Source organism: Megascapheus bottae, chromosome 2 (genome assembly GCF_031878675.1).
Source record: "Megascapheus bottae isolate mThoBot1 chromosome 2, mThoBot2.hap1, whole genome shotgun sequence".
Lineage (NCBI taxonomy): Eukaryota > Metazoa > Chordata > Mammalia > Rodentia > Geomyidae > Megascapheus > Megascapheus bottae.
Window position 1 is genome coordinate 38,358,596 of NC_143510.1, and position 12,305 is coordinate 38,370,900.

Consider the following 12,305-nt stretch of genomic DNA (forward strand, 5'->3'; position numbering starts at 1 on the left):
AGCTCTCAGCTTCCGGAGTAGCTAGGATTACAGGCGTGAGCTACCGTGCCCGGCTAGAACTTATTTTTTCTTTTTCTGTGCCTGGCCTGGAGCTTGAATTTAACCAAATCAAGAACTGGGGGCTGTCCCTGGTCTTTTTCTTTCTTTCTTCCTTTTTTGCTAGTCCTGGGGCTTGAACTCAGGGCCTGAGCACTGAAGAACAGAGCCCTACCACTTGAGCCACAGCACCTCTTCCAGCCTTTTCTATATATGTAGTGCCGAGGAACTGAGCCCGGGTCTTCGTGCATGCTAGACACGCACTCCACCACTAGGCCAAACTCCCGGCCCAGTCCCAGGTCTTTTTCCGCTCCTTTCACGGCTGGCTTCGAGCCGCGATCCTCCTCTCAGCCTCCCGAGCAGCCAGGATGACGGGCGTGAGGCGCCTCTCCACGAACCCCTTTCGGTCGACGACGTACACAGAGAGGCTTTGAGTGCGGCGGTGGTGCAAGGCCACGCGGGGACAAAGTCGTCAGCTGGGCCGCGCAGCCGGGCGTCCCAGAAGCTCCGGGTCGGCGGCGGCGTCGCGCGGCAGGGGAGGGGCGGGGACGCCTGGCGAGCGGCGCTCTTTAAAGGCGCACGGTCACGTGACGCGCGCACGTCTGTTTACAGGGCCGGGTACCGGCGGCCTCGTGGTTCAGACCCGCCAAACGAGGCTCGGAGCGCCGCAGGTGAAGCGGGAGGCTGGGGCTGGGCCGCCGCGCCCCGAGGAGGCGTCGCCGCGAGCACAGGCAGGTGGAGGGCTTCCCAGGGGCGGGGCGGGGCGAGGCGGGGTGGGCGGGGCGGGGGTGGGGCAGCACCCGCGCGGCGCGGCCGCGGGAGGGGCGGGGCCTCGCCTGGCCTCGCGCGGCACGCCCCCCCTACTCCCCCCAACCCCCCCCGGCGCGCACGCGCACGCGCACGCGCACTCGGCCGGCCCCGTGCTCGCGCTCACGCTCGCGGAGCGGGCACGAGGACGCCGGCGGAGAGCGTGCGCGCGGTGACGTGCCGGGCGCCATGTTGGAGGGCTGGTGGTAGCCGCTCGGGGAGGTGCTCGCTCTCTCGGTCTCGCTCTCTCGCTCGCTTCCCCCGGCTCCCTTCGGTGCCCCCCCCGGTCGCCTGCGTGCCGGAGAGTGTGCGAGGGAGGGGGGAGGGCGTCGGGGGGGTGGGGGGAGGCGTTCCGGTCCTCAGGAGGCCCGCGGAGGGAGGCGGAGGCTGCGAGGGGACTCCGGGACGCCATGGACGTCGAGAGGCTACAGGAGGCGCTGAAAGGTGGGGGAAACCGCCCCGCTGTCGGCGTCTCGCTCCCTTCCCTCCCCTCTCCCGCCCCCCCCCCCACCCCCGCCGCCGGTCGCGTCTCCCCAGACCTCCGAGCCGGGGCGGCTGGCCGGGGCCCCCGCGGGGCGCGCTCCCCGCCCATCCCCCTCCGCGTCCCCGGGGGCGGGAGCCCCGCGGCCGCTCCCCCCCCCCAGCCGCCCGCCGGCCCCGGGCTTTGTGTGGGCCGGCGGCGTCTGGCGGGGGAGGGGAGCTGGCGGCCCGCGCGGGGCCCGGCCGGGCCCCCGAGGGGGTGGGGGAGGGGGCCCGCCGCCTCGGCTCGCCGCCCCGGGCTCCACCCGGCACCCCCCACGCGCGGGGCGGCGGGTGAGGAAAGTCCAAGCGGAAGGCGCTGGGTTGGCAAGAGCAACTTTGAAGTTGTCGCGGAGAGCGGTTCCCGGGGCTCCCGACACCTTCCCCCCGGCGCGCCGTCCCCCCGTGGGAAAGGTGGTCGCCTTCCCAGCAACAGGCTGAACGCTGCTTCTGAAAACTTGGGACGAGCGGATTCCAGTTTGTTTTGAACGTTTTTTTATTTTTTTGACATCTAGATTCTTTTTTTGGGGGGGGGAAGGGTGGCTACTTGGGGTAGCTGGTGTTGGTTGGGGGGAAGAGGCAGACTTGTGGAATTCACCGAGGTTTGTGGGAGATGGGAGCCTGGGGGCGTAGTATCTTAACTAGACCCATGTGAAAACTGGTGTTCCCCTGGGCCATATCTTGAGAATCCCTGTGAGAAGGGAGGTTTTGGAGTTGGGCGGGGGTGGCCTTTTTGGAAGGGTTTCTGTTGTCTGTGAGGAAGACTTAGGTGGAGGTTAGGGGCATTTGGGGCATCTGTTTACATGGGAAAGGACTAGGAAGTGGAGTTTGTTTTTAGAAGGCCTCTGAGAAATACTGATAACATACTTCTTCCTATCTAGATTTTGAGAAGAGGGGGAAAAAGGAAGTTTGTCCTGTCCTGGATCAGTTTCTTTGTCATGTAGCCAAGACTGGGGAAACCATGTAAGTTGAAAACAGCATTTGATTTTGCAGGTCTACCAGCTATCATTCAGAATTGCTACCCAGGGAGAAAAAGTGTGTTTTAGAAGAATCAATACATCTGTCTAAATAGACGACCTGATCATTTGAATGATTTAATAAGATATTCTTCATACTCTGCACTGAATTTTAAAAATTATCCTGAAGTTTTCTATCTTTTGGTTCACTTAGAGAACTTAGAAAGCTTATTCCATTATGACCCATTTTGACCATTGCATATGGTCGTATTTCCAGAATTTCGTGGCTTCAGTTTTGTTTCCGATTTCTGTTAGTTTTTTCTCATAAGTGTCTTGAGTTCAACCTGTTGTCATATTTGTATATGCGAATGTTTGAAGTGTGACTATTTAGTATCTCGAGTCAGGGATGATTATCTGACTGTCCTGTAAACTTTTTGGGTTAGCTAACATATGCTCAACATTTTAGATTTGATTTGAAATGTTTCTAATCTGAAACTTACAAAGTTGAATTATTACTTTTGTGTGTGTGTGTCTGTGTGTGTGTCTGTGTGTGTGTGTCTGTGTGTGTGTGTCTGTGTCTCTGTGTCTCTATTGGATCTTGAATTCTGGGCCTGGTCGCTGTCCCTGACCTCTTCAGTTCAAAGCTATCACTCTACTATTTTAGCCTCAGCGCCTCTTCCCATTTTCTGCTGGTTAATTGGAGATACAAGTCTCAGGAACTTTTGGGCTCAGCCTGGCTTTAAACCTTTATCCTCAGATCTCAGCCTCCTGAGTGGCTAGGATTACAGGAGTGCGCACCTGGTTAAAGTTGGGTTATTTTGATTGCCCCTCCTTTCCCCCCAGTCCTGGGGTTGAATTCAGGGCATAAGCACTTTCCTCAAGGCTAGAGCTCTACTGCTTGAGCCACAGCACCACTTCTGGCTTTTCTATGTATGTGGTACCTAGGAATTGAACCTGGGTCTCCCTGCACGCTAGGCGGGCACTCTACCTCTAGGCCAAAATTCTGACCCCAAAGTTGGGTTATTTTGAAAGGGAAAATTCTGGTTCATTCTGTAGTTTGTATGGTAGGAGGTGCTTTTGGACTTTGGCTAATCTGTGGAGGATAGGACGATCTCCTAGTTTTAGTTGGATTGTAATTTCGGACAGATTTTGGGTGAACAGGTAGAATAGTTTCCTTGGGTTCACTGTTGGCCTTCTACTTAGAGGATAACATTCAGCAAATGATGTTTATTGACAAGTGTTTATTTTTCACAAGATTGGCTTAGGGTTATATATAGTGTAGCCTTGTTTTTAGGAAGAAGAAAACTTCAAGTGTTATAATGCGATATTTAACCAGCTAAACTTCCTTAGTGATCCGTTTAAATATTCCAGTCAAATGACTATGATCTGTTTAGTATTAATATTCGTATTTGTTATATTTAAAAATGGAGCCCTGTAGTGAAAAAGTCATTTTCAACTGTTACAATCTTTGATTTTTTTTTTTGGCCAGTCTTGGGCCTTGAACTCAGGGCCTGGGCACTGTCTTTTGGCTTTCTAAGGCTTGAGCTTTACCACTTGAGCTACAGTACTGTTTGTGGCTTTTTTCTATGTATGTGGTACCCAGGAGTTGAACCCTGGTTTTCATGCATGCTGGGCAAGCACTCTACCATTAGGCTAAATTCCCAGCCCAATTGTTGCAATCTTTTACAGAAAATGTTGATAAAAAAAATTTTTTTTTTTTGGTAGGTTTGAATTTGAAAGGTTTTGATCTTGTTAGCAGCCACACCATTGCTGAGAGCTGCCTGTAGTTCTTTTTTGAGCTAGTTTGGTTATTTTTGAGATCTTCCTCGTGGGGTGCAATCCACCTATTTCAGCCAGGATTACAGGCACATACCACACCTCTCAGCTTCTTCCAGAGTATAATGGAATCCTACAGACTTTTCCTAGGCTGGCCTCTAACCTCTGATCCTCTTCTTTGCCTCCCAAGTAGTCAATGACACCTGTACCTGGCTACATTTTGATTTTTTAAAAATTAATGGGATGAGGGTGTAGTTCAGTGGTAGATCTTGCTAAGCCCCATGTTCAATTCCCAGTACTGCAGGGAAACAAAACAAATTCATACTTTGACTGCAGCCAGGCATGATGTTTTTAGACCTGCAACCCGAGCTATTTGGAAGACAAAATCTTTGAGGCTAGCTCAAGCAAGGGTATCTATGGAACCCTGTTTAAAAAACAAAAGCATAATTCAAGCCCTTAAGATTCTGGTATTGATAACCCATTGTGGCAAAAATAAATTTTCTTGTTGCACAGTCACTGGTTTATATTTATATGGCTAAAGCAAAAAAGTCTAGGTGCCATCTTTCAAAAATAAAGCCTTAGAATAAAATGCTTAGATTGTCACTCTTTCTTCATTGTTGATTGCTCCAGTAATGTCTGTGTAATGCCATAAGAGAAGCATTTATTTAGAAACCTTTTGTTCCATAGGATTGTCTCAAACTGGAAATACATACTTAAAACTTCTTACTTAGTTTATCAGGTCTGTCAAAACTGCCTTCTCTTTTAGATAAAATAAAAGATATTAGTAGTTGAAAGTTTCTAAAAGAAAGCCTTTTTAATATCCTGTCTTATTGGATCACCAAGTGGTTGGGGAAGTTAATCTGAATTTTCAGTTACTTTGTCCCTATAGAGGACTTTGGAACTCTCCATGCCCATACTACATTACATATTTGAATATTTAGGTGTTTTTGTATTGTAAAATTGATGCTTTTAGATTCTTTATTCTTAGATGAAGTTTTGAAAATATTTTTTGTTTTTCTGTTTAAGCAGTCAATGTGCATGAGTATACACTTAAATTTAGCCTCTTTTTAAGGGGGGGATCTCTTTAATTCCCCTTTCCCCCTTTGTGTGTGCTGGTTCTGGGGCTTGAACCTTGAATCCTCCCTTGCCTTTTTCACTTAAAATTGCTCTAGCATCTGAGGCACACCTTCAGACTGCTCACTCTTATCCTCAACTCTCAGCCTCCAGAGTAGCTAGGGTTATAGGACTCAGCTAAAAGTTTTCCTTGGACTTGAAGTAAGACCTTTTGAGGGACCTTTGTGAGGCTGACAGCTTCTGTGTTATACTTGCTGCCCAAATAGTAGTTTGGTTTATTTTGCCTCCCTTCTCCCCCCTCCCCACACACTGAGGCCCTTGTGTATGGTAGGGAAGCATATTTTATTATTAAGCTACATCAACAGTCTGATTTAATTATATCACTATGCTCATACCTTAAAAATTATTATTGACATTCCTAGGGCTTGAACTCCTTTGCTAGGGTTTCTTGTTGGTGACTAGCACGCTGTCGCTTATTTGAGTCATATCTCCAGGGCAGCTGGTCAGTTGGACATGGAGTCTTGAGGACTTTTCTCTGCCCAGGGTGGTTTTGAACTGAAGTCCTCTGGGTTTTAGCCTCCTGAATAGAATGAAAGGTGTGAGCAGTTGGCACCTAACTCATAAATGTTACCTTTTGAGGCTGAAAGTTGCAGCTTTCTGTCTTACATTTCTAGTTAAAACGAGGTTTTTGTGGTGTGTAAAGATTCTAATAGAACAATTTAAATCTGAAGAAAAGCTACTAAAATCTGTTTTAGGGTGGGTTGTAAAAATAATTACGTAGTTATGGCCATTTTCATTGAAAGATAGCAAGAAGGTATTAACAGTGGTACTTGACACTTTGTTTATGAATGAAATCTGACATACAGGCTGTTTTTATTTTTAAGTTTGTTTTTTTTTCTTTTTAAGCTAATGATTTCACCCTTGAAATTTTTAGCTTGAGGAAGATTTTGAATTCAAAGTATAGACAGTATTACTGAGGAAAGAGTTATAGGAAGTCTTCTAAACTTATCCATAAGCGTCAAATTTAGGAAAGATGTCAGGACATTGAGCATTTAATTGTTATAAGTAGCAGTAACTACGTAGGTATGTAATTAAATTCCCAAATTAATGGTTTGTTTTTATTTAATTTTTTTTTTTTTTATGTGTTGAAAAGATGACTTCTTGGGCCGGGAGCTTAGTGTAGTGGTAGAGTGTTTGCCTAACATGCATGAAGTCCCAGGTTCAATTCCTTGGTACCATATACATAGAAAAAGCCAGAAATGGTGCTGGCAGAGTGCTAGCCTTGAGGAAAAAGCCCAAGGACAGTGCTCAGGCCCTGAGTTCAAGCCCCAGGACTGGCCAAAAAAAAAGATGATTTCTCAATGGAACAATTTCTAACAATGCTAACTATATAGCATGTGCCAAATAAACATTACCACAGTGGAGTTTAGTCATGGATTTAGGTATTTGACAGTTTTCAACCATAATCAAAGATACTTGATGAGGTTGAAGTTGTACTGTGTCTGATAGTCAAATTGTTTTTGCTTTGATCAGTGGAAACCTCTTTCTCTTGGTTCTAGAGTCCATTGGATACTGAGTAGTCTTAGAAGTGTCCTTGTTCTCAGATATAAGAATGTGTTCCAAGAGGCTACTGCCCTAGACCAACCATCAGTTTTTTTTGGGGGGGTGGGGGTCATAAGCTTGAACTCAGCCTGGGCGCTGTCCCTGAGCTCTTCAACTCAAGGCTACCACTCTATATCTCTGGGCCTGGGCACTGTCCCTGAGCTCTTCAGCTCAAAGCTACCGCCCTACCCTTGAGCCAAGCCCCACTTCCCATTTTCTTGTGGTTAATTGGAGATAAGAGTCTTAGGTCCTTTTGTGCTCGGGCTGGCTTTGAACCTTGATCCTCAGATTTCAGCCTCCTGAGTAGCTAAGATTATAGGCGAGAGCCACCGGGAGCCATCTGGGGCTTCCAACCATCAGTTTTTAACCAGTCCCTTTTTGTGAGACTTGACATTTTAAGACTATAAGTTAGCAGTTAGAGATGCTTCTCATTAGCGAGGGGATTGGTGGTGTTTCTAGCCTAAAGTACTTTTTTTTTTCTTTTTTCTTTTGTTTTAAGTATATTTTTGTCAATCCTGGGGCTTAAGCTCAGGGCTTGGGCACTGTTCCCTGAGCATTTTTTGCTCAAGGCTGTCACTCTACCATTTGAGCTACAGTGTTAATTCTTTCTTTTTCTATCTGTGTGGTACTGAGGAATTGAACCCAGGGCTTCATGCATGTGAGGCAAGCACTCTACTACTAAGCTACATTCCCAGATTCTACCCTAAAATACTTTATTGAGACTTGTAATTCAGAATCAAGTATATAGAGCTACAGGTTTATTTTGTTTTTGCTTTCTCCTAGTGCTAGGGATCAAATCCAGAGCGTCACACTTCATACACAAGTACTCTAGTACCCAGCTTCATAACTAGCCCAGAAATCTTGAGTTTTTAATTAACTCCTGCTGAAACAAAAGTCTTGGTTTTGGGGTACAGAATTTTGGTATCAGGCTATCCCATGATTATTTATTGTATCTAACATTGCACATTAGGAAGTCTTTTAAGAATCTTATTTTTTTTTTAACTTAAGTGTGCCCAATTAACAGTTTTTGAATTTTTATTTATTTCCAGTCTAGGGCTTGATTTCAGGGCCTAAGCACTGTCCTTGGGTTTTTTCAGGGCGAGAACCCTACCACTTCAGCCACAGCACTACTCTGGCTTTTTCTTTCTATGGATGTGGTACCAGGGAATGGAACCTTGGTCTTGGTGCATGCTGGACAAGCACTCTACCACTAGGCCAAACTCCTGGCCCCAGTATTTTTTTTTTTTTCCTATAATAACTTCCAATTGGTTTTGACCATGATGTTCTTACGTATTTTGTTATGTGAAATTAGTTTTTTCTAAACTTTGAGAAGGAATGGTTCAGACTAGGTTTTCTATACAGACTCACTATTTTTGTGATGAATTTAAGGACATTCCAACTTCTATACTGAATTCGAGGATCTTCTGCTTTTAATTGTCCTTGTTTTTCCTCTACCTGGTCAGTGTTTCTTCTCATTATGAAACTGGTTTCATAATGTACCTCATTCTAGAACTTAGTGTAAGCAGTATTTTCTCTTTTCACATCTTTTCTTCGCTAGCAAATAGAGTGGTTAGAGACCATTTCTTAAGTGTGGTCTGCCATGATTTCTATCTAGTTGTTGGTTGTGTTGTGAAAGGCTTCATGGAGGCCTTTCACCTTGTACAGATTTTGATGATATCATTAAGACTATCAGCTTTTCTTCACGCACTTAGCTTTGCTTCAGTTCATATAGCAGCTTGGGAGGGATGATGCCTTATACTTTTATCAGCTTTTTTTTTTTTTTTTTTTATTGCAAGTCCTGGGCTTGAGCTCAGGGCATAAGCACTGTCCTTGGATTTTCTCAAGGCTAGAGCTCTTCCACTTGAGCCTCAGTACCATTTCCGGCTTTTTTCTACGTATGTGGTACCGAGGAATCGAACCCGGGTCTTTGTTCATGCTAGGAAAGCACTCTACCACTAGGCTAAAACTCCCGGCCTATCAGCTTGCTTTTAAATGTTGTCTGATCATTGATTTTTGTCATCCTTCTTACTCTAGAATTTGGTGGAAATTTGTGTCATAGTCTGGATTATCTGAGGGTGTAGATTGGCCAAAGTGAGAGTGCTTGCTTAGTAAGCTTGAGGCCCTGTTTAGTGTTAGATGGATAGATGACTATGACTGGTGGTTTCTGCATGTATAACATGTACAGCTTGGTTAAAGAAAAATCCAAGGCACTTGGGACTCACACCTGTCATTCTAGCTACTCAGGAGACTGAGATAGGAGAATTGTGGTTCAAAGCCTGCCTCAATAGGAAAGTCTTTGAGACTTTTTTTTTCTTTTTACTAGTCCTGGGCTTGAGCTCAGGGCTTGAGCACTGTCCTTGAACTTTCTCAAGGCTAGAGCTCTACCACTTGAGCCTCAGCACCACTTCCGGCTTTTTTCTACATATGTGGTACCAAGGAATTGAACCCGGGTCTTCATGCATGCTAGGCAAGCACTTTAACCACTGGGCTAAACTCCCGGCCCGTCTTTGAGACTTTTTACCTCCAGTTAACCACCAGAAAACTGGAAATGGAGCTGCAGCTAAAGTGGTGGAGCACTATGCTTGAAAAGAAAAACTCAGGGACAGTGCTCAAGGCCTTGGGTTCAAGCCCCATGACTGAGCCCCCCAATGTTTTTGTTTAAAATTATTATTATTATTATTATTTGCCAGTCCTAGTCTTGAGCTCAGGGCCTGAGCACTGTCCTTGGACTTTCTCAAGGTTAGAGCTGTACCACATGAGCCTCAGCACCATTTCCAGCTTTTTTCAATGTATGTGGTACCAAGGAATCAAACCCAGGTCTTCATGCATGCTAGGCAAGCACGCTACCACTAGGCCAAACTCCCAGCCCTGTTTAAAATTATTTTTAATACTTAATATTTCTTAGGTGAATATTGCATAAACAGTTTTCTGATATCCATATTTTGCTTTGCTAAAGAGCAATTTGACAAGGTAATTAAGCATTACATATTACTGAAATTCTGCTTCTGAATTCTGAATATAAGCTTTAGAAAGGATCTTAACAGTATTCTTTAACTTGTGAAATAGTGACTATACTAAAGCCTATGAAAGCCTTTTAACATGCACTTAAATTAGAAAGATAATGGAGATAACTAATTAATTTCATTTTTTTTCTTTTTGGGGGGGGCAGTCCTGGAGCTTGAACTTGGACCTGGGCACTGTACTTGGGCTTTCTCAAGGCTAAAGCTCTACTACTTGAGCTACAACACCATTTCTGGCTTTTTTTTTTAATGTATATGGTACTGAGGGGTTGAACCCAGGTCATCGTGCATGCTAGGCAAGCACTCTACCACCAGGCTAAACTCCAGGCTTGTGGCGATTTACTTTTAATGATAAACAGCTAAACCACTAGCATATAAATCATATAAGATCTTATATCCTATATGTGGTCTGTTGTTGACTAAAACATAGTTTTATGTAGAACGCTGATGGATCCTAGAAGGTTTTCCTAGATTGCTGCCAAGTTTCTGACATGCATTGAGTGTATAATGGTTTGCTTGTTAGTCTGTTTTTACTTGTTCAGTAAGCTTTGAGGGGCTGAGTTTGACTTGATTTCTGTTTGTTCTGGTACTGGGGCTTGAATCCAGGGCCTCACACTATTGCTCCACTTTCCATTCAGAATTGGGCTCTACCACTTGAGCCTGGCCTCTACTTGTGGCTTTTTGGTGGTTAATTGTGGATAGAATCTGATTTATCTCCTGTTGCTGACTTTGAATCTCAATCTTCACATCTCAGCATCTTGAGTAGCTAGGATTAGAGGTGGTGTGAACTACACATGTGCATGCATGCATGTTTGTGTCTTTTAACTCAGGGCCTCTTTCTTGCTTGGCAGGCCTTCTGCCACTTGAGCCATGCCTCCAGTCCTCTTTTTCTTTAGTTTTGAGATAGTCTTGCTTCCTGACAGCATGTACCTCAGCCCCGATCTTCCAAATATTTTAGGCTTGCCCATTGTTACTGGGATGATAGGCACATGTCCCTAACTCCAGCTTCTCTGTGCAGATGAAGTCTCAGATTTCTTTGCCTGAGCTGGTTTTGAATTGAAATCTTTTTGCACTTAACTTCCAGGAACCTAGAATTATATCTAAATCTGAGCGCTTGTGTGTGTTAAGTATGAGTATGAATATCTTCATAGATAAGTTTGCTTTCTCTTTCAATTTCTATATATCTTTTTGTTTCAATTTCCACATGTTGTCAGTTTAGCTCTGATCTAATCCTCCCCAGTTTTCAAAGGAAAGAATAATTTTCCATTCTAAATTCTCTTTAAAAAAACATACAAACATGTTCTAGTACATATTAGTGAATATTATAAACATTTTTCCCCTGACAATTTAGGCTCATTGGGGGCAAATTTGGTGTTTCAGTCATATTCTATGTTAAATATACTGTCTCTTAAAAATAGAAGATTGCTATTTAGCTTGGTTTGGTATAGCAAAATTGTGGTTTAGGTGTCTTAAATGACAAAATTTTCTCACAGTTCTTGAATCTGAAAGTCTGAGATAAGGCAGTCAGCATAGTCTGGTTGTACTGAAGCTTTCTTTTGGATTATGTATCCTCGCTTTAATACACAGAATAGAAGTTTTTATTGATTATGGGATTAGTGCTAATCCCATCAGGAACACCTCATGCATTTGACCTCATCAAACTATAATTGTCTGCAGAAAGCCCCACACCCTACACACCATCACAGTGGTATTCAGAACTGTAAGGTATGAATTTAGTTTGTAATATACCACAGATAGAATAGTTGACTCTTTTTTATCAGGTATAGATTGCTTTATTGGAGATATTTTCTTGGAAATGTCTATTGACTTAGGAAGAAAACCTTTTACTTTTATCTAACTTTAAAGGACAGAGTAGGAGAAGGGGCTCTGATTTATTCAGTACATGCTTTGTGACAATGTACGTTTTTTTGGGGGGGTGGGGTGGGAGTCATGGGGCATGGACTCTGGGCCTGGGTGCTGTCCCTGAGCTCTTCAACTCAAGGCTACCATCTTACCCCTTGAGCCACAGCTCCATTTCAGGTTTTCTGGTTGTAAATTGGAGATAACAGTCTCAAGGGCTTTAGTGCTTGAGCTGGCTTTGATCCTCAGCCTCCTGAGTAGCTAGGATTACAAGCAGCTAGGATTATAGGCATGAGCCATCATGCCCGCCAGTGTAGGTATTTAACATATGAAAAAGCACTGGTGATTCATGCTTATAATGCTGTCTACTCAAGATTGAGATCTGAGGATTGCAGTACACAGCCAGCCAAGGAAAGAAAGTCTGTGAGAATATCCAATAAACTACTCAGAAAAGGCCTGGAAGTGGTTCTGTGGCTCAAGTGGTAGACCTAGCCTTAAAAAAATTGTGGGACTAGCGCCCAGGCCCTGAGTTCAACCCCCAGGACTAGCTAGCTAAATAAATAAATAAATATATAAATATTACTGGTGTGTATTTTCTAAAAGGGAAGTTCTTTTCTGTATGTTCTGTGCTTCATGTAGTTGTATAATTTTTTTA

At 44.5% G+C, this 12,305-nt stretch overlaps 1 protein-coding gene across 1 annotated transcript in view; it reads left to right on the forward strand.

Annotated features, from left to right (window-relative positions):
- The first annotated feature begins 1,037 nt into the window (after positions 1-1,037).
- The window catches only part of Ppp4r2 (protein phosphatase 4 regulatory subunit 2), a 44,829-nt gene continuing 33,561 nt past the window's right edge, over positions 1,038-12,305 (forward strand). Inside the window, exons 1-2 of the mRNA XM_090324092.1 lie at positions 1,038-1,287; positions 2,244-2,325. Of these exons, the coding sequence (XP_090180218.1) occupies positions 1,254-1,287; positions 2,244-2,325 (116 nt within the window). The 5' untranslated portion in view covers positions 1,038-1,253. The remainder of the gene's footprint in view (positions 1,288-2,243; positions 2,326-12,305) is intronic.